The following is a 14,456-nucleotide window of genomic DNA, read 5'->3' as shown; positions in this document are numbered from 1 at the left end:
AATAGCATCAGACTAATCCTTCAGTCAATGCTTTGCTACCAAGGGGGCCTGTTATGGCAGGTGGACAGGCTTCCTCTAGAGGCCAACACATTTACAAGAAAGCATAGAGATCCTTAGGTGCTGTAAAGGGACATCACTGAAGTTGATGGAGGAACACCAGTTTACACAGGCCATGTGCATTTTCAAACCAGCACTAGTTTCTCGTGAGCAGTGGGACAGAAGTCTGTACATCTCCGGGTCTCATCAGATAAGTCCATTCTTAAGCGGTGCTAAGAGTCTCTAGTAAGCTGTGGTGATCAATAGGAATTTAAGGCCCCCTGTCCCTCCAAAGAAGCATTCAACATCTTTTAGTATGGGCACTGTGAGGAATAGTCACTGAATATAATGGATCAAATATATGAAATACATTTTTGATTGTTCTTGCATTTTTGTGTTTTTATTAATGAGTTTTATTCAAACCTTTAAACGGTTATGTCTTTTTAGAGCCCACTCCTGCAACTGATCTGTAGAAAAACTCCCAGTGAGACCAATTCTATGGCTGAAATGACAGCAGGGCTGGGTTCTGGCTAATACAGCAAGGGAATAATATTGTCACTATTCCCTGACCCGCCTGGTTATGTTAATCTATTTTTAATATTCCACTAAATTCCTGCCAGTAAAGCAAATCCAATTGCCTGGATGATATTAGTAATAATAGTCTTGGGACTCATTCCTGCTTCTGTTGAAGTCACTGGCAAATGTCCTATTGACTTTAATAGGACCCATTAACAATCATATTAATAATTACTAATATTTCACATTTATAGGGTGCCTTCTAGGATCCTCAAGTGCTTTCTCAGATACAGGGACTCCTGGAGACTAACAGAACATTATAATGACTAAATCTGCTGCAGACACAGAGCACCATTGAGGTCAATGGCAAAAATCCCACTGTCTTCAGTCCGAGCAAGATCAGACCTATAATATATAAGACTACCCAGAGGCGATGCTGGGTGGGGGGGAAGGGGAGGGAGGTAAGCATGCAGAGTCGCTTTCCCCCCTCCCCCGCAGATTTGCTGCTTGGCTTGTACTGAGCATGCTCACACAGACTGAGCATGCTCAGTAACAGTGCTGAAGCCGGCTGCCCTCAGTTTGCCCCCCCACTATCGGCAGGCATGGGTCATCTCTGACTATCCCATCTATTTGATGTGTTGAGTTTGGGGCTTTTGGGCTGATCTTGCTGCATTGAACTTACATGCAATATTCCCTAGAAGTAGGATCAGGCCCGATTGATTTCAAAGGGAGTGGAGGATGCTCAGCACCTTGCATCTCACAGGATCGGGCTCACAGAGCTCAAGTGTGCACCCTTTGAAATGTGTGAGCTGCCACTGACTTCAATAGGTGCAAGTTCTGACCCTTATTTTGCAATACCTGGAAGCTATAGGGCAGCGGAGCAGTGTGTCCCAAGAACAGTATAGTCTGTATGCTGCATACGGTAAAGCAGAGAATGTATTTCCTTGCAGGACTGCCCATAAATAATGGAATCCATCTGAAATGAATGATTTTCTTATACAAGTGTTTGGCCCATTTCTATTATTATTCTACTCTAAATAATCTCTTATTTAGCATGTGTTTAGCATTTTTACTGCAGAGATAATTTTGCTGAAAAGGGAGCCATGTCTTAACCTCTGGACTGCATGTTTATGTGCAGTGGAAACAGAAAAGATCCCTGGATTCAGTTCCTATGGTGACCTTTTAATTATACTGCAACTACATTTTAAAGTCAGCGGAAAACCAAAATCTCTTTTTATCCTGCCATTGGGATCACACCAAAATTCAGCCTGAGGTCTCCCCTGCTGGATCACCAAGGGCACCTGTGTGTAGCATTTGCACACGGCGCATATTGCATGTGACTTTGCTGTGTGGAACTCACGAGCACGCACTCTGCTCAGAGAAATGGGGCCACATATCCCCCACCCAGTGTTGGTGGAAAGCGCAGAATTGACCATCCTGACGGCAGTGGTCTGTGTGGCTACCGAACACGTACGGTGTGGTCAGGAGTGGTGCAAACTGTCCCCAATACCCTTCAAACCTGAGTGTCCTTAGAGCTAACTTGGTAGCTCACGTTGTGGGCTCGTTTAGTCCCAGGCTTCTCCATTTTCAATTGACAGCCTCATTAGCAAGCTAATGGGAATACTTCTCTGCTAGGATCTGGGGTGACACCATTGACTCATTTAAAATAGGCCATCAAACAGACTTGGATGAGAGCAACTTTTGATTACTACTGGCCTGGGCTGGATTTGAGCCAGAATTTCACAGGTGAAAAGCTTCATCTCTCAGAGGTTCCAATCCTCTGAGTTACAAAAGGCAATTGAGAAGCAGGCTGGTCTTGTAGTTAAAGGTGCTAGACTGGGAACCATGAAAGCTGGGTCCTTATTCCTGGCTTTTCCATAGGCTTTCTGTCTGATCTGGCTTCAGATCCCCTGCTAGAGAATGGAGATAATACTGGCCCTACCTGAGTGGGCTATTGCATACATTAATTAATAACTCATATGCTATGGTGGAGAGCACCATGCAATAGCCTACAGACAAGAAGGTAAATTTTCCTGTAGTCATAAATAATGGTCACAATCGTGCAGGAATGATCTTTTTACACCTTTATTTATCATCATTTACTAGAGGTGAGAAAATAATTTGCAGAGGATAATTTATCAGATATATTTAGCCTCTTTCCCCACTTGCACGATATCCATCAGCTTATTGTGATTCCCTCAAATATATTATTAATACTAATATTCAAAATGATCTGGTTAATATTTTGGGGATTTTGGTGAACTCTCTGGATAGAGCATAGTTTGCTGTGGGTGAAATTCATTCCTGTGCAGAGAAGTCAGCAAAAGGCCTTTACATCACTTAAGTTCCAGCTAAGCCCTTAAGCCATAAGTGGGACTTAAGTGGGACATGTGTCTGATACTGGCCTCTGAATAGAGATGAATTTCAGCCTGTGGGTATTAGATATTCAGCATTTCCTACCTGAGCTTAGTTGTGGTTGGTTTGATAAGTCACATGGTATTGCTTCTCTTTCCTGATTGGATGTATCAATTTCGCTGCTGGTGCAAATATTCATGCATGAGAATGTAATGTTTGGGTTTTCTGCAAATATTTGTGTGTGTGAATTTTAAATTTGCTTCCTGCCAGTACCACTCAGAGCAAGCAAATGTCTGCAGAAAAGGAACACACACAAAAAGGACTAACCAAGTCCAAAGCAAATTTATGAAAAAAAAAAATACCAATAATACTTTTTGCTCATGTTTTGCAGTATTTTTCCAGTTCTGTGATGGTGAAAAGAGTATTTTGGGTCTTTGCAGACAAGACAGAGATTTAACTATTTCACTGGGTATTAGCTTTAATGATTTTAAATTTGCCTTAATGAGTGGCCTTGAGGGTTGAGATAGTGCCTTTAAGCAATATATGAGTTGATATTCACTAGCTTGTTTTGCAGATGCACTCCGGTTACTTAGTGTCCTGGAACATGGTAACCTAACCCTTTTTATCACTGGAAGTTACATACATTAGTCTGGGCAACCATGAAACCCTACCAGCTTTTTTTTCCACATGCCCCCAAAAGACTCGTTCGGATCTGGAATTTGGTTGGCCGTTTCCAAAGTCTTAATGATGTGTCGGTGATGAGTTCCACGGTGATCTGGGGAGGAGGGACAGCAGCAAAAAAGACAATCAAAAAATAATTGATTTTTGTTTAGATTAACAGACCCCTGACTATGAAGAAAGAAGGAATTCAGACCAGAAACCGAAAAATGTCTAGCAAATCCAAAAAGTGCAAAAAGGTCCATGACAGCCTGGAAGATTTCCCCAAGAGCAGCTCCTTTAACCCCGCCGCCCTCTCCAGACACATGTCCTCCATCAGCCACATTTCACCTTTTAGTCACTCTAGCCACATGCTGACTACGCCGACACCGATGCACCCGCCATCCAGCCTCTCTTTCGGACCTCATCATCCTTCCAGCATGGTCACTGCCATGGGTTAGAGACAGACTCCCCCTGCTGAATGCTTACGGTCTCAAAATGAGATTTACTTTATATACTTGCATTTTTGCAGGAGTGCAGTTATCCATTTGAAGCCCGAAACAAATGGATAAAAATTAAAAAAAAAAAAGTTATTTGAAGGCATAAAAGAAAAAAAAAAGGAAAAAAAAAGTGATGTTTGCCACTTTTTAAAGGAACTCACTATGGTGTCTGTATTCTCAACCTCTGAATCTGGACTCCATCTGTGAATAAGCCATTCAGACTCATATTCCCTATTTAACAGGGTCTCTAGTGCTGTGAAAAAAAAAAACCTGAACATTGCATATAACTTATATTGTAAGGAATACTGTACATTTGAGGAAGACTTTATTGCATCTGGGTAAGCTGTAAAGACAGGCATGAAGGACTCAGTGGAAAATTTTTTTAAAGGCGGATGGGGAGGAGAATAAAAATGCCGACCGAGAAGAATCAGGTCTAATGAATGAATGGAGAAACTGCCAGCCGTGTCTTCTCTCTCTCTCTCTCTGGCTGGCTCAAGTTGTTTGATGCATTAGCTAACTAACTAACTAAAAGCTGTAGGCAGATCATTCATTCAAGGCACCGGGCCTTTTACAGAGGAAGTAATAATGGTTGTGGGGCAATCAGTGTTAACATACAGATATTGCCAGCGAGGGTTTTCAGATAGCCATTCTTCAGGCCTATATGCATTGTGAACAAGTTCCTGTAATTGTTGTTTGTATGTATAATTCAGAGCACCAAATTAAGAAAGATGTAGATTTATTTCATCCTATTATACAGAGTGAATGGTTGTATAAATTTATTTACTGCTAGTGTTAAGACCTGTTTTTTTTTTTGGTTTTGTTTTGTTTTTCATATTTTTTCCCTCTTTTTTTTTTTTTTGAGAATAAACTAGATTAAATTCTGTTGACTTACAGGCGTTTTGTGCTTGGCGGTGTGTGGAGGGGGGATTCTTTTTATTTTTGTTTTGATGATATTTATTAAATAGCTTTCCTGGGTATGGGCGACGTGTATCTTTTTCAGCTCCTTTCGACGGCCAGTGCAATGTTTGCGGTGGTTTAAAAATAAAATAAAATAAATGAAGTGCATGTTAGAGTGACCCACTGTTCAGTGTCTGTTACAGATCCCCTCATTTGAAAAGCATTTGAATCTGCTGCAGCTCCCAGCTAGGCGAATCATTCCTTTCACTCGTGCTCTAGAAGCTTATGCTGCCGAGATTGCTGGTTCAAACCCCTGTGCTAACCATAATAATAAATGTACGGTTAGGAATTTAGTGGGGAGGTTTTCAAAGATACCACTAGCAGAGAGGTACCTAACTCTGCTTTAGGCCTTTAAAAAAAAGGCCTCGAGACCTTTGGAAAGACCCTGTATGGTGGTAAGCTTTCCTCATGTTTTGTACTAGTGATTGCTGCCCTAAACCAACTCTTTATGCAGTGAGACATTTTTTACAGTCTAAAGTCCAGATCCTAGAATGAGCTCTATGCAAACGGAGCCTGCGTTCCTGCTGAGCCTCAAAGAAGTGGATGGAGCTTACTGCGGAAGCAGGAATCTAACAGCATACAAAGGATGATGATGACATCTATATTTCCAACCCGTAGCCACTCTTCCCTCTAAGCTGTGCACGTGTGCGCATGCACACAGATCCTAAACCCTGCGCACACGGCGAAACACGGCCTGCACAAAAATTTGCACAGAAGCACAACAATTTGCACAGAAGAAATTTTTTGCGCACACAACCTGTCAAAGATTAGAGGGTACATTGCCTGTAGCCATCAAAAATCATGAGCCAGGCCCCCCAAATTTGGGAGATTAACTTTAAAATACTGAGATTTAAAATAAATAAATACATTTGGGGGTCTTTTAACTTGCTTTCTGGTGTTTGAGTCTTTAGGGTTCACGTTTTCCTAGTGTTTCTCCACAATCGTAGGGGCAAGAAACTTTTAAAAAGAAAGTTGAAATTCTTACATAATTACAGGAAGTGGGGCTTTTAAGAAAAGTCCTGAACATCATGAGACTTGTGAGACAATCACAAGGGTTGGCAACACTGTCAGGCTTGTCGACCTCATAGTTGTCATTAAACAAAAATAATATTCAACTCTCAACAAAGATGACCTACAAATTAATTATTGTGCCCTGAGGGTGGCAACATCTGAGGCCAATGCAACAGCTGAATTCCTTTTACCTACAAAGTGGAGGCCTCATCTCGCAGCCACTTACGTGAATACTGCTTACTCATTCAAGTAGTCCCATTGGGCCAAACTGTGCTCTCAGTGATACTGGTCTGAAAGATTTACACTAATTTACATGAGATCAGAATTAAACCCATTGGGCTTGCTTCATTTTTCCTCTGAATTGTGTGTAACCATTTACTCCAATGCAAAGTGGCTATAAAATACCATTCTGATCTGGTAACATTTCATGCTTGTGTTGCACTGGGTACATGACTATATAGGGTGCAGGGCAACGGGTGCAAGTTCATTGACTGCAATAGGCTTACTCACATGAGTAGGAATTTCTCATGTGAGCAAAGCATTGCAGGATTGGGCCCAGGGTTCCTGCTGGTAACTTTCAAGATGAAAATAAAGTGGGCCAAAGAAGACTTTGATTTGTAGTTTTGTCTTTGTTTCAGCTTCGTCCTCCCCTTGCTTCCAAATAAATATAGCCTAAATAAGACTACATCACAACTGAGGAATTAACGGGATGTATATGGCACACACAGTATCAATTTTGTAACACTGCCTGGTTCCCTTTTATGCTGTTGATAAAGATGTGTAAACATAAAATCAAAACAAATCTATGTTAATCACCTACTTTCTCAATGAATATTTAAAACATAAAGACTAAATATTGAAATAAAATGGAGTGGAGGATTACTGTGATGCAAATAGAGATCTCATTGATTCCTAATTAATCATCTGCTAACGATAAAGCTAGTCTCAATTAGTCTGACTAATCAAAGGAAGTCATCATCTTTGGCGATATTAAGCTTGAGATTTTTTTTTTGCCTTTTAAAAAATTCATAACACTTCAACCTTTCCCTCCTTTGCCTCATCAATGGATTGGAGGTAAAGACTAAGGTATTGATTCTGATCTGACTGACACGAGTCTAAATGAGATCAGAACATGGATTTAAGACTATTTCACTAATGCCTACTCGGTGTCTTTCCATTGTCTTTAATGGAAGCTGGATTAGGCCTTATGACCAAAAGTCTTTCACGAGGAACGGGAAGAAAAATTCTGCTTGTGACTTGCATTCTGTATCACTTCACTATCTATCTATCTATCTATCTATCTATCTATCTATCTATCTATCTATCTATCTAATGGAACTGTAGTAGAACATTTGCTGCAATTCTATCTTGAACATATTGTCATTTGAGGTCTGACCCCACAAACACTCTTTGCTTGGAACTCCAACTGAAGTCAAGGTTTGAAAGATCGGATGCTTTAGCATTACATGTACCATGTTAAATACATTGGGTATGGGTATAGATAATGGGTAAAATCCTGACCTCATTGAACTCAATGGGAGTTTTGCCATTGACTCATCAGGGCCAGGATTTTACGCATTATCTTTATTCTGCATGGCGATGAGACGTTTTGTTCTCTAGAATACACATTCTAGAGTTTATCCATTTTAGACTTTCTTTTCTGTAACACAGGTAAGAAGGAAATACCAAAGCTAGTTTGATACGCGAAAACATAAATATTGTAGAAATAGAATGGTTAACAGTTCTTGGCCTAAGTAAAACTGATCCCTTCTGAATTTTGAATCGGCCTTGCTTCATTTTTGAAATAACACATTAGCTCTACCAGATACATAAGAAATCATTTGTGTGTGTCAGAGAGTAAAAAGAAAAGGAGTACTTGTGGCACCTTAGAGACTAAGGTGCCACAAGTACTCCTTTTCTTTTTGCGAATACAGACTAACACGGCTGCTACTCTGAAATCAGAGAGTAAAGATACTCTTTCTCCAGTTTACTATTCTATTTGTAAAAACATGTGGTATAAGACTCACCATGGAAGGTATTATGGAGGCTCAAATCCCTCAGTCCTTACTCAGGCAAAACTCAGGAGCTTTGCATGAATAATGACTTCTGGGTTTGATCCTACATTACCAGTTTTGCTTTACTTAGAGCCTGGCCCAAAGCCCATTGGTGGCTTTGAGTAATGGTAAATGGTGAAAGTATCATCTCCCACAATACGTGCTTTTTTGACCCGCTTCTGCACATATTCAAATCAGTGGCAAAACTTTTGTGGCCTTTAGTGGTACAGGATTAGTTCATATATGTGTGTGTGCATGCGTATGCATGATAAAGCTATGATGCAAGAACAATTTTAAAGATGCAAAGCTAAGTTGGGAAATGCCAGAATTAAGGTTTCAACCTTAATTTGCTCCCCTTTTGTGTATGCTTGTGATACAGTCTTTAATTACATGATGAGACACCTTTTTTTCCCACAAGACCCCATATGCATTCAGTGCACAGGATGGACCCATTCTGGGGATAAATCAGGGTGGTGTAGAGAACAAACCTGTTGTCTGTGGACTCCTGCCTTATTTGTTGCAGATGCTGGAAGGAGTGTGCTATTTGTAGAACTGGAGACAAGCAGGTAGAGGTCTGCCCAAAACTAAAGGCCTACCCCCTCAGCTGAGGGGAGGAACTGCTAGACCCAGGCTATCGCTGATTTCTGGGGACAACAAATGAAAAAACAGGATCGTGAGTGAGGTCAAAGGTTAAAAATGACGGAGTCAGAGGGGGACACCGAGCAGAGAATCCTGGACAGTGCCCACGTCTCCTCAAAGGCATCCAGATAGTCTGTAGGACTCTGCCCAGAGAAGTGAGCAGACAAGGGACCAGAAATAGGCTCCGACCACCCCGTCCAGCTTCCTCCTCCTAAAGTGATGGATGGCCATCTTGACCTGAGCCAGGAGGAGGTTGTCAAGGAGGCTCCCAGGACTTTGTGGGGCCATGGATGGGGTCTGAATGGATCAGCAGGAGGAAAAGTGCAGCCAGGACCTTAGTAAAACATTCTGGCTGCACTGAATGAGGCAGGGGATTGCAGGTAGCAAAAGGATGGTCTCATGGGATAGTTGAATGCACCCCTGGAGATTGTATCCCTGCCTCTTGTCACAGAGCTCCTATGTGATACCAGGCAAGTCACTTCAAGCAGACTTTTCACAGGTTGTCACTAATTGTATGTTCCTCATTTTCTGGATGCCCAACCTGAGACCCTGGGGTCTGATCTGCAGAAGTGCTGAGTGCTTATAACTGCACCTGAAGTCAATGTGAGCCATGCTTTGAACATGTAAAGTGTTTTGTAATGCTGAATACTTTGTAAAATCAGGTCCTAGGCATCTCAACTTGGGCATCCAAAAGTAGTAGATACTTTTGACCTTAAACTCTCTGTGCCCCTGCTCCCCATCTGTAAAATGAGGATAATACCATCCCCTCATCTTGCAGGGTGTTAATGTCTGTGAAGCACTCAGATACTACAGTGACAAGTGCCATGGAAACACCCAGGAAGAAATGAATAATTCCATCTTCAGAGCAGGGTTTAAAAAGCATGCAATAAATAAAGGATGGGGCCATACCCTGAATAATGAGGGTTAGCAGGAGTGTTGTAAGTAAGACACAAGAAGTAATTCTTCCACTCTATTCCATGCTGATTAGGCCTCAACTTGAGTAATGTGTCCAGTTTTGGGTGCCACATTTCAGGAAGAATTTGGACAAATTGGAGAGAGTCTAGAGAAAAGCAACAAAAATGATTAAAGGTCTAGAAAACATAATCTATGAGGGAAGGTTGACAAAATTATGTTTGTTTAGTCTGGAAAAGAGAAGAATGAGAGAGGACATAATAGCTCTCAAGTATGTAAAAGGTTGTTACAAGGAGGAGGAAGAAAAATTGTTTTTCTTAACCTCTGAGGATAGGACAAGAAGCAATGGGCTTAAATTGCAGCAACGGAAGTTTAGATTGGACATTAGGAAAAACTTCCTAACTGTCAGGGTGGTTAAGCACTGGAATAAATTGCCTAGGGAGGTTGTGGAATCTCTGTCATTGGAGATTTTTACGAGCAGGTTAGACAAACACCTGTCAGGAATGGTCTAAATAATTAGTCCTGCCATGAGTGCAGGGGACTGGACTAGATGACCTCTCGAAGTTCCTTCCAGTTCTATGATTCTATGATGCAACAACATATAGAATAACTTCTCGTTATACTGAGCCCCTTCCATGCTGTGAACTGAATGAGGCAGGGGAAAATATGGTATATGATCACGTAATCCTAATGCACAAAGGGGCTGAATTAAGGTTCCACAGGCAACTTTAATTCTGGTATTTCCTATCTGTTGAGTGCTTGACTTTTTACCCTTAATTATGTTATTTAGAAGCATTTTTATGTCTTTAATATATATGGAGAGTGCATCCACCATCAGAGAAGAAAGTATTGTGTGTGTGTGTGTGTGTAAATACACAATGCACACAGAAAAAGTAACTGAGGACCTACTGTCATATATACATGCTCTCCATGTCTATCAAAACTAGCTGTACACACAAACACACACACAACATATCTATACAACAATAGCCCACACAATTCCATTGCAACTCCATTGAAGTGAATAGGGCTTCCTGGACACATTTTGGCCCACTCTATATTATATGCATATGCTGTGCTTTTTAAGTTTAAATTCGTTTTGTGGGCTTTGTGCATAGCCTTCAGGATAGCAACTAGACACGATCAAACTGCTTTCTATAAAATAAGAGTCTCTCACAGGCTTTGGCCTAATGCTTGAGTTGAATATTTTCTGAGGTGCAAAAACATCTGGTCAACTGTTATTGACCCCATTATTTCACATTTTCACTCTGCCTGTGGTTCTTCTGGGTTGCAGCTGATTCCAGAGGTGCTAAAATACTGCATGAATGCCTGTTCTCCAGGCCAACTGGAGGAAGGAAGCAAGAGAAATCTTGTTCTCGGGAGACTTATAGACCAATTTTGATGTTAGTTGGGATAAGTAGCTGCACTTGTAGCTTATTTAAGACAAATCCCAGAACCTTTTTTAGTTCACCCATCCCTAATGTTTACCATTAATCTTATAATTGAACTACTTGCTTAACGGTTCCTACATTAGAAGTATTACCATCTTCTCACACTGGTTGGACCCATAACTTGTTCTTTCACTAAGCGCCAAATCGTCAGCAGGTGGAACTCACAATAGCTCCATTGACTTCATAGATCACTGAAGTCAATGGACTGATGCTAATTTACATCAGTTAAGGCTCAGACCCTCCATTTCAAATTCTGCTTTCAGTTACACCTTGCCACAACTTCAGTCAATCAAGTGAGGGCTTAGTTTAAGAGTAAGCATTGCTTACAAATAGTTAAGATGCCAGGAGAAACAAATATTAATGTCTGTAAATGCTGTGGTATCTCAGCTATTTTTAGTTCCTCCTTGAGAATGTTTTTTCCTTAGTACAAGGACTGACCACCACCACCTGTCCCCAAACCAGCAACAACCCATTTTAAGGAGCAAAGGTGTCAGTATCTTTCAAAAGTGCAAACACATTGCTAAAGAAATTAATCCCTTCCTGCATTCAGAAACTATCAAAATGAATTTACTTCCGGAGAAGTCACTCTGGGGTATATTTATAGATTTCTTGATAAATTATAAAATATATTTAGCTACTCTGAGGAAACAATAGTGATTAGTCATGGGTCTGAACCACTGAATTTTGGGTAAACTGGGATATGAATCCAGATCTGAACTTCACAGTTTGGGCCCATCTATAATATGGCCAAAGAGAAATAGCACATTCAATCATTGCTGGACTTTGTTGGTTGGGATCCTTATCTGAACTCTGCAGTTTGGAGTTATCGCTAATAAAAACAATACTTTGTAATTTTGTCTGAACATCTCAAAACACTTCAAAAAGTGTTGAACTAAGATTCACAACACCATATATATCATGTGATATATCTTTTCACCCACCGTTAGGGTGGATTGCAGAATCTGTAGAGTAATAGTTTTGTATAACAGTTTGGGACAAGAAGTGAAGAAGAGAGGGGGTTAATTCAGGTAGACAGGATCATAACTGGGAATTTGTTCATGACTCTAGGTCTGTGGTTTTCAACCTTTTTTTCATTTGTGGATCCTTAAAAAAATTCAAATGGAGGTGTGGATCTCTTTGGAAATCTTAAGCATATCCCACGATCCCCCAAGTTGAAAACCACTGTTTTGTGGTAATTACAACCTTTCACGATCCTTTAGACATAGTCTGCGGACCCCCAGAGATCCACAAACCACAGGTTGAAAACCACTGCTCAAAGTAGAACCTAAAATGAGGAGAGAAGGTCTTACAAATGATGAATTTCTGAAATGTGCCATGGGATCTTTCATGAACAGAGGTAGCTAGGATGTCTTTATGCATGAAAAATTCTGTAGAACTTAATAAAAAATGGTAACCTTTCTGTAAGATTTTTATACCATATATATATATATTATTTCATGGGGATATAATTCTCTATAGGATGGTTACTCTGTAAAACTCTAAAGGTGTTCAGAGTAGTTTCAAAAGAAACCATTTTAATGTCTATAGAACTCTGTTGATTCTATCCTTATTTAGGGAGTTTTCCAGATGGGTCATCAGAAATGGGGTGAATGTTTTGTTCTCCAGAGAGATTTGAATAGCTATATTTATTTGGGGAACTGGGTCTGCTTTGCATATGTAGGTCTTTCATTTGATGTCACAGCATGAATTGCTGTTATCTTTGCAAGGCAGACCAGCCCTTTCTCACTGGGCCATGTAAGGGCCAGGTAGAGTCCATTGAGGACACCTGTCTTTATTGTCACTTCTTAAAATACAAAATTGACTTGAATTTTTATCTTTCTAACCCCAGGACTTGAGTTCAGTCTCTCTGCCCTGAGTCACTGTTTCCAGAATTTCCAACTCCCATCCATTAAACTGAAAACACATAGTATTACTTGTCTTGCTGACTTTTGCAGCAAGTTTCATATGTCAGTCCTCCATTGTGTAGAGAAATTTGGCTTGAATGGCTTACTGACTGTTCTAAGAGATAAAGCAAGTGTCTAGGGTATTTTTGGGTTGGGAGGAGGGGAGGGCAGGGGAGGGAGCAATAGGTCTTTAAAGTCCTCCCTTGGGAGTTCCCTGTGACTGAGTGTTCGCTAATAGAGAGCCTAATCTACTAAAGCACTTGAGCACGTGCTTTATTTTAAGCACACAAGTAGTTCCAGAGACTTCAGTGGGACTACTCCCATGCTTACAATTAAGCATGTGCTTAAGTGCTTTTCTGGATCAGGACCACAGTGTGCACCCACGTCAGACAGGAAGAGGTTAGTTCCCTTAAGTTGTGGGGTTCTTTTGGAATGAGGAGGAAAAACTGAGTGAGTTTTGATCTTTCTCACATCATGGAGTTTTCTCTACATCCCCTCAGATGCTTAGACACAACCTTCCTCTTCTAATTTAAGATCTATTTATGATTACTTGCAGCCTAATCATTTGTAATGATGGGTCTCTGAACACCTCTGTCAGACATTAGATCGAACTTTGCATCTCAGGCCTGTGTCTTATTGTTCTTTAAATACATTGCATTGTCTCATTATACGTTTCCTTTTGAGAGCTAATATGCTGATTCCTTTACCTCTGTTCTGATTTCTGGCTGTTAGACACATATATGTTCTGCCCCTCATCCCCACACACCCTACAGAGTTCTTCTGCAGGAGGAATGGCATATTAGGAACCTGAACCAATGTCCCATTAAAGTAAATGAAAAGAGTCAATTGGATCACAACCTGGCTGCATTGAATTTAGAACATCTACATACTGCTGAGTTTGACCAACTCTGTGTCTGAATATGGGCACATTTGCTTAGCTAAGCATTGTGTGGGCAGCTACCAATAGAAGCTGCCAATAGAAGTTACACCAATGGATCAAAACCCATGTACACTCCTAGGGCAATGATACTGGTCATAGAATCCTAGGGCTGGATTTTGCCATCAGACACATAAGCCCAACTCCCACTGAGATCGTACCAGTCCTCAGGGTGGAATTGGACCCACAGCAATGGCACAGACCCATGAGGTAATTTATTCCCACTTCCCCATGACAGCCCAATGCAGGATTCTTTCTTACAGTGCAATTGACAGTGTTTTGTCCAGCCGTGTTTTAAATGTCCCCAAAAATGGGGCTTTGACCACCTATCTCTGGATCCTATTTCCCAGCTGAATGTGTCTCACTGTTAAAACTTTTGCTGTGATATCCAGCCTACATTTTCCCTTGCTCAAATGCTCACTGGCTGACACTGCTCTTTGTATTCAGCTCAACAGCGGCAGCTTCTATCAGTGCGTTCAGCAGCAGGAATGGACTATTTTCAGAAAAGCTGCATCGGTTCAACCAAG

The 14,456-nt window shown here is 40.9% G+C and overlaps 1 protein-coding gene across 18 annotated transcripts in view; it reads left to right on the top strand.

Moving 5' to 3' along the window:
- The window catches only part of GATA3 (GATA binding protein 3), a 34,016-nt gene extending 28,887 nt beyond the window's left edge, over nt 1-5,129 (top strand). For 11 of the 18 annotated variants that reach the window (XM_038375354.2, XM_038375369.2, XM_043498884.1 and 8 more), the window contains one exon: nt 3,741-5,129. In XM_038375354.2, coding sequence (XP_038231282.1) covers nt 3,741-4,025 — 285 coding nt within the window. In that variant the 3' untranslated portion in view covers nt 4,026-5,129. The remainder of the gene's footprint in view (nt 1-3,740) is intronic. The other 7 variants (XM_043498934.1, XM_043498906.1, XM_043498942.1 and 4 more) reach the window with 1 other exon arrangement.
- Nucleotides 5,130-14,456: the final 9,327 nt, after the last annotated feature.

Source organism: Dermochelys coriacea, chromosome 1, assembly GCF_009764565.3.
Source record: "Dermochelys coriacea isolate rDerCor1 chromosome 1, rDerCor1.pri.v4, whole genome shotgun sequence".
NCBI lineage: Eukaryota > Metazoa > Chordata > Testudines > Dermochelyidae > Dermochelys > Dermochelys coriacea.
This window is presented reverse-complemented; position numbering and strand designations above follow the sequence as displayed.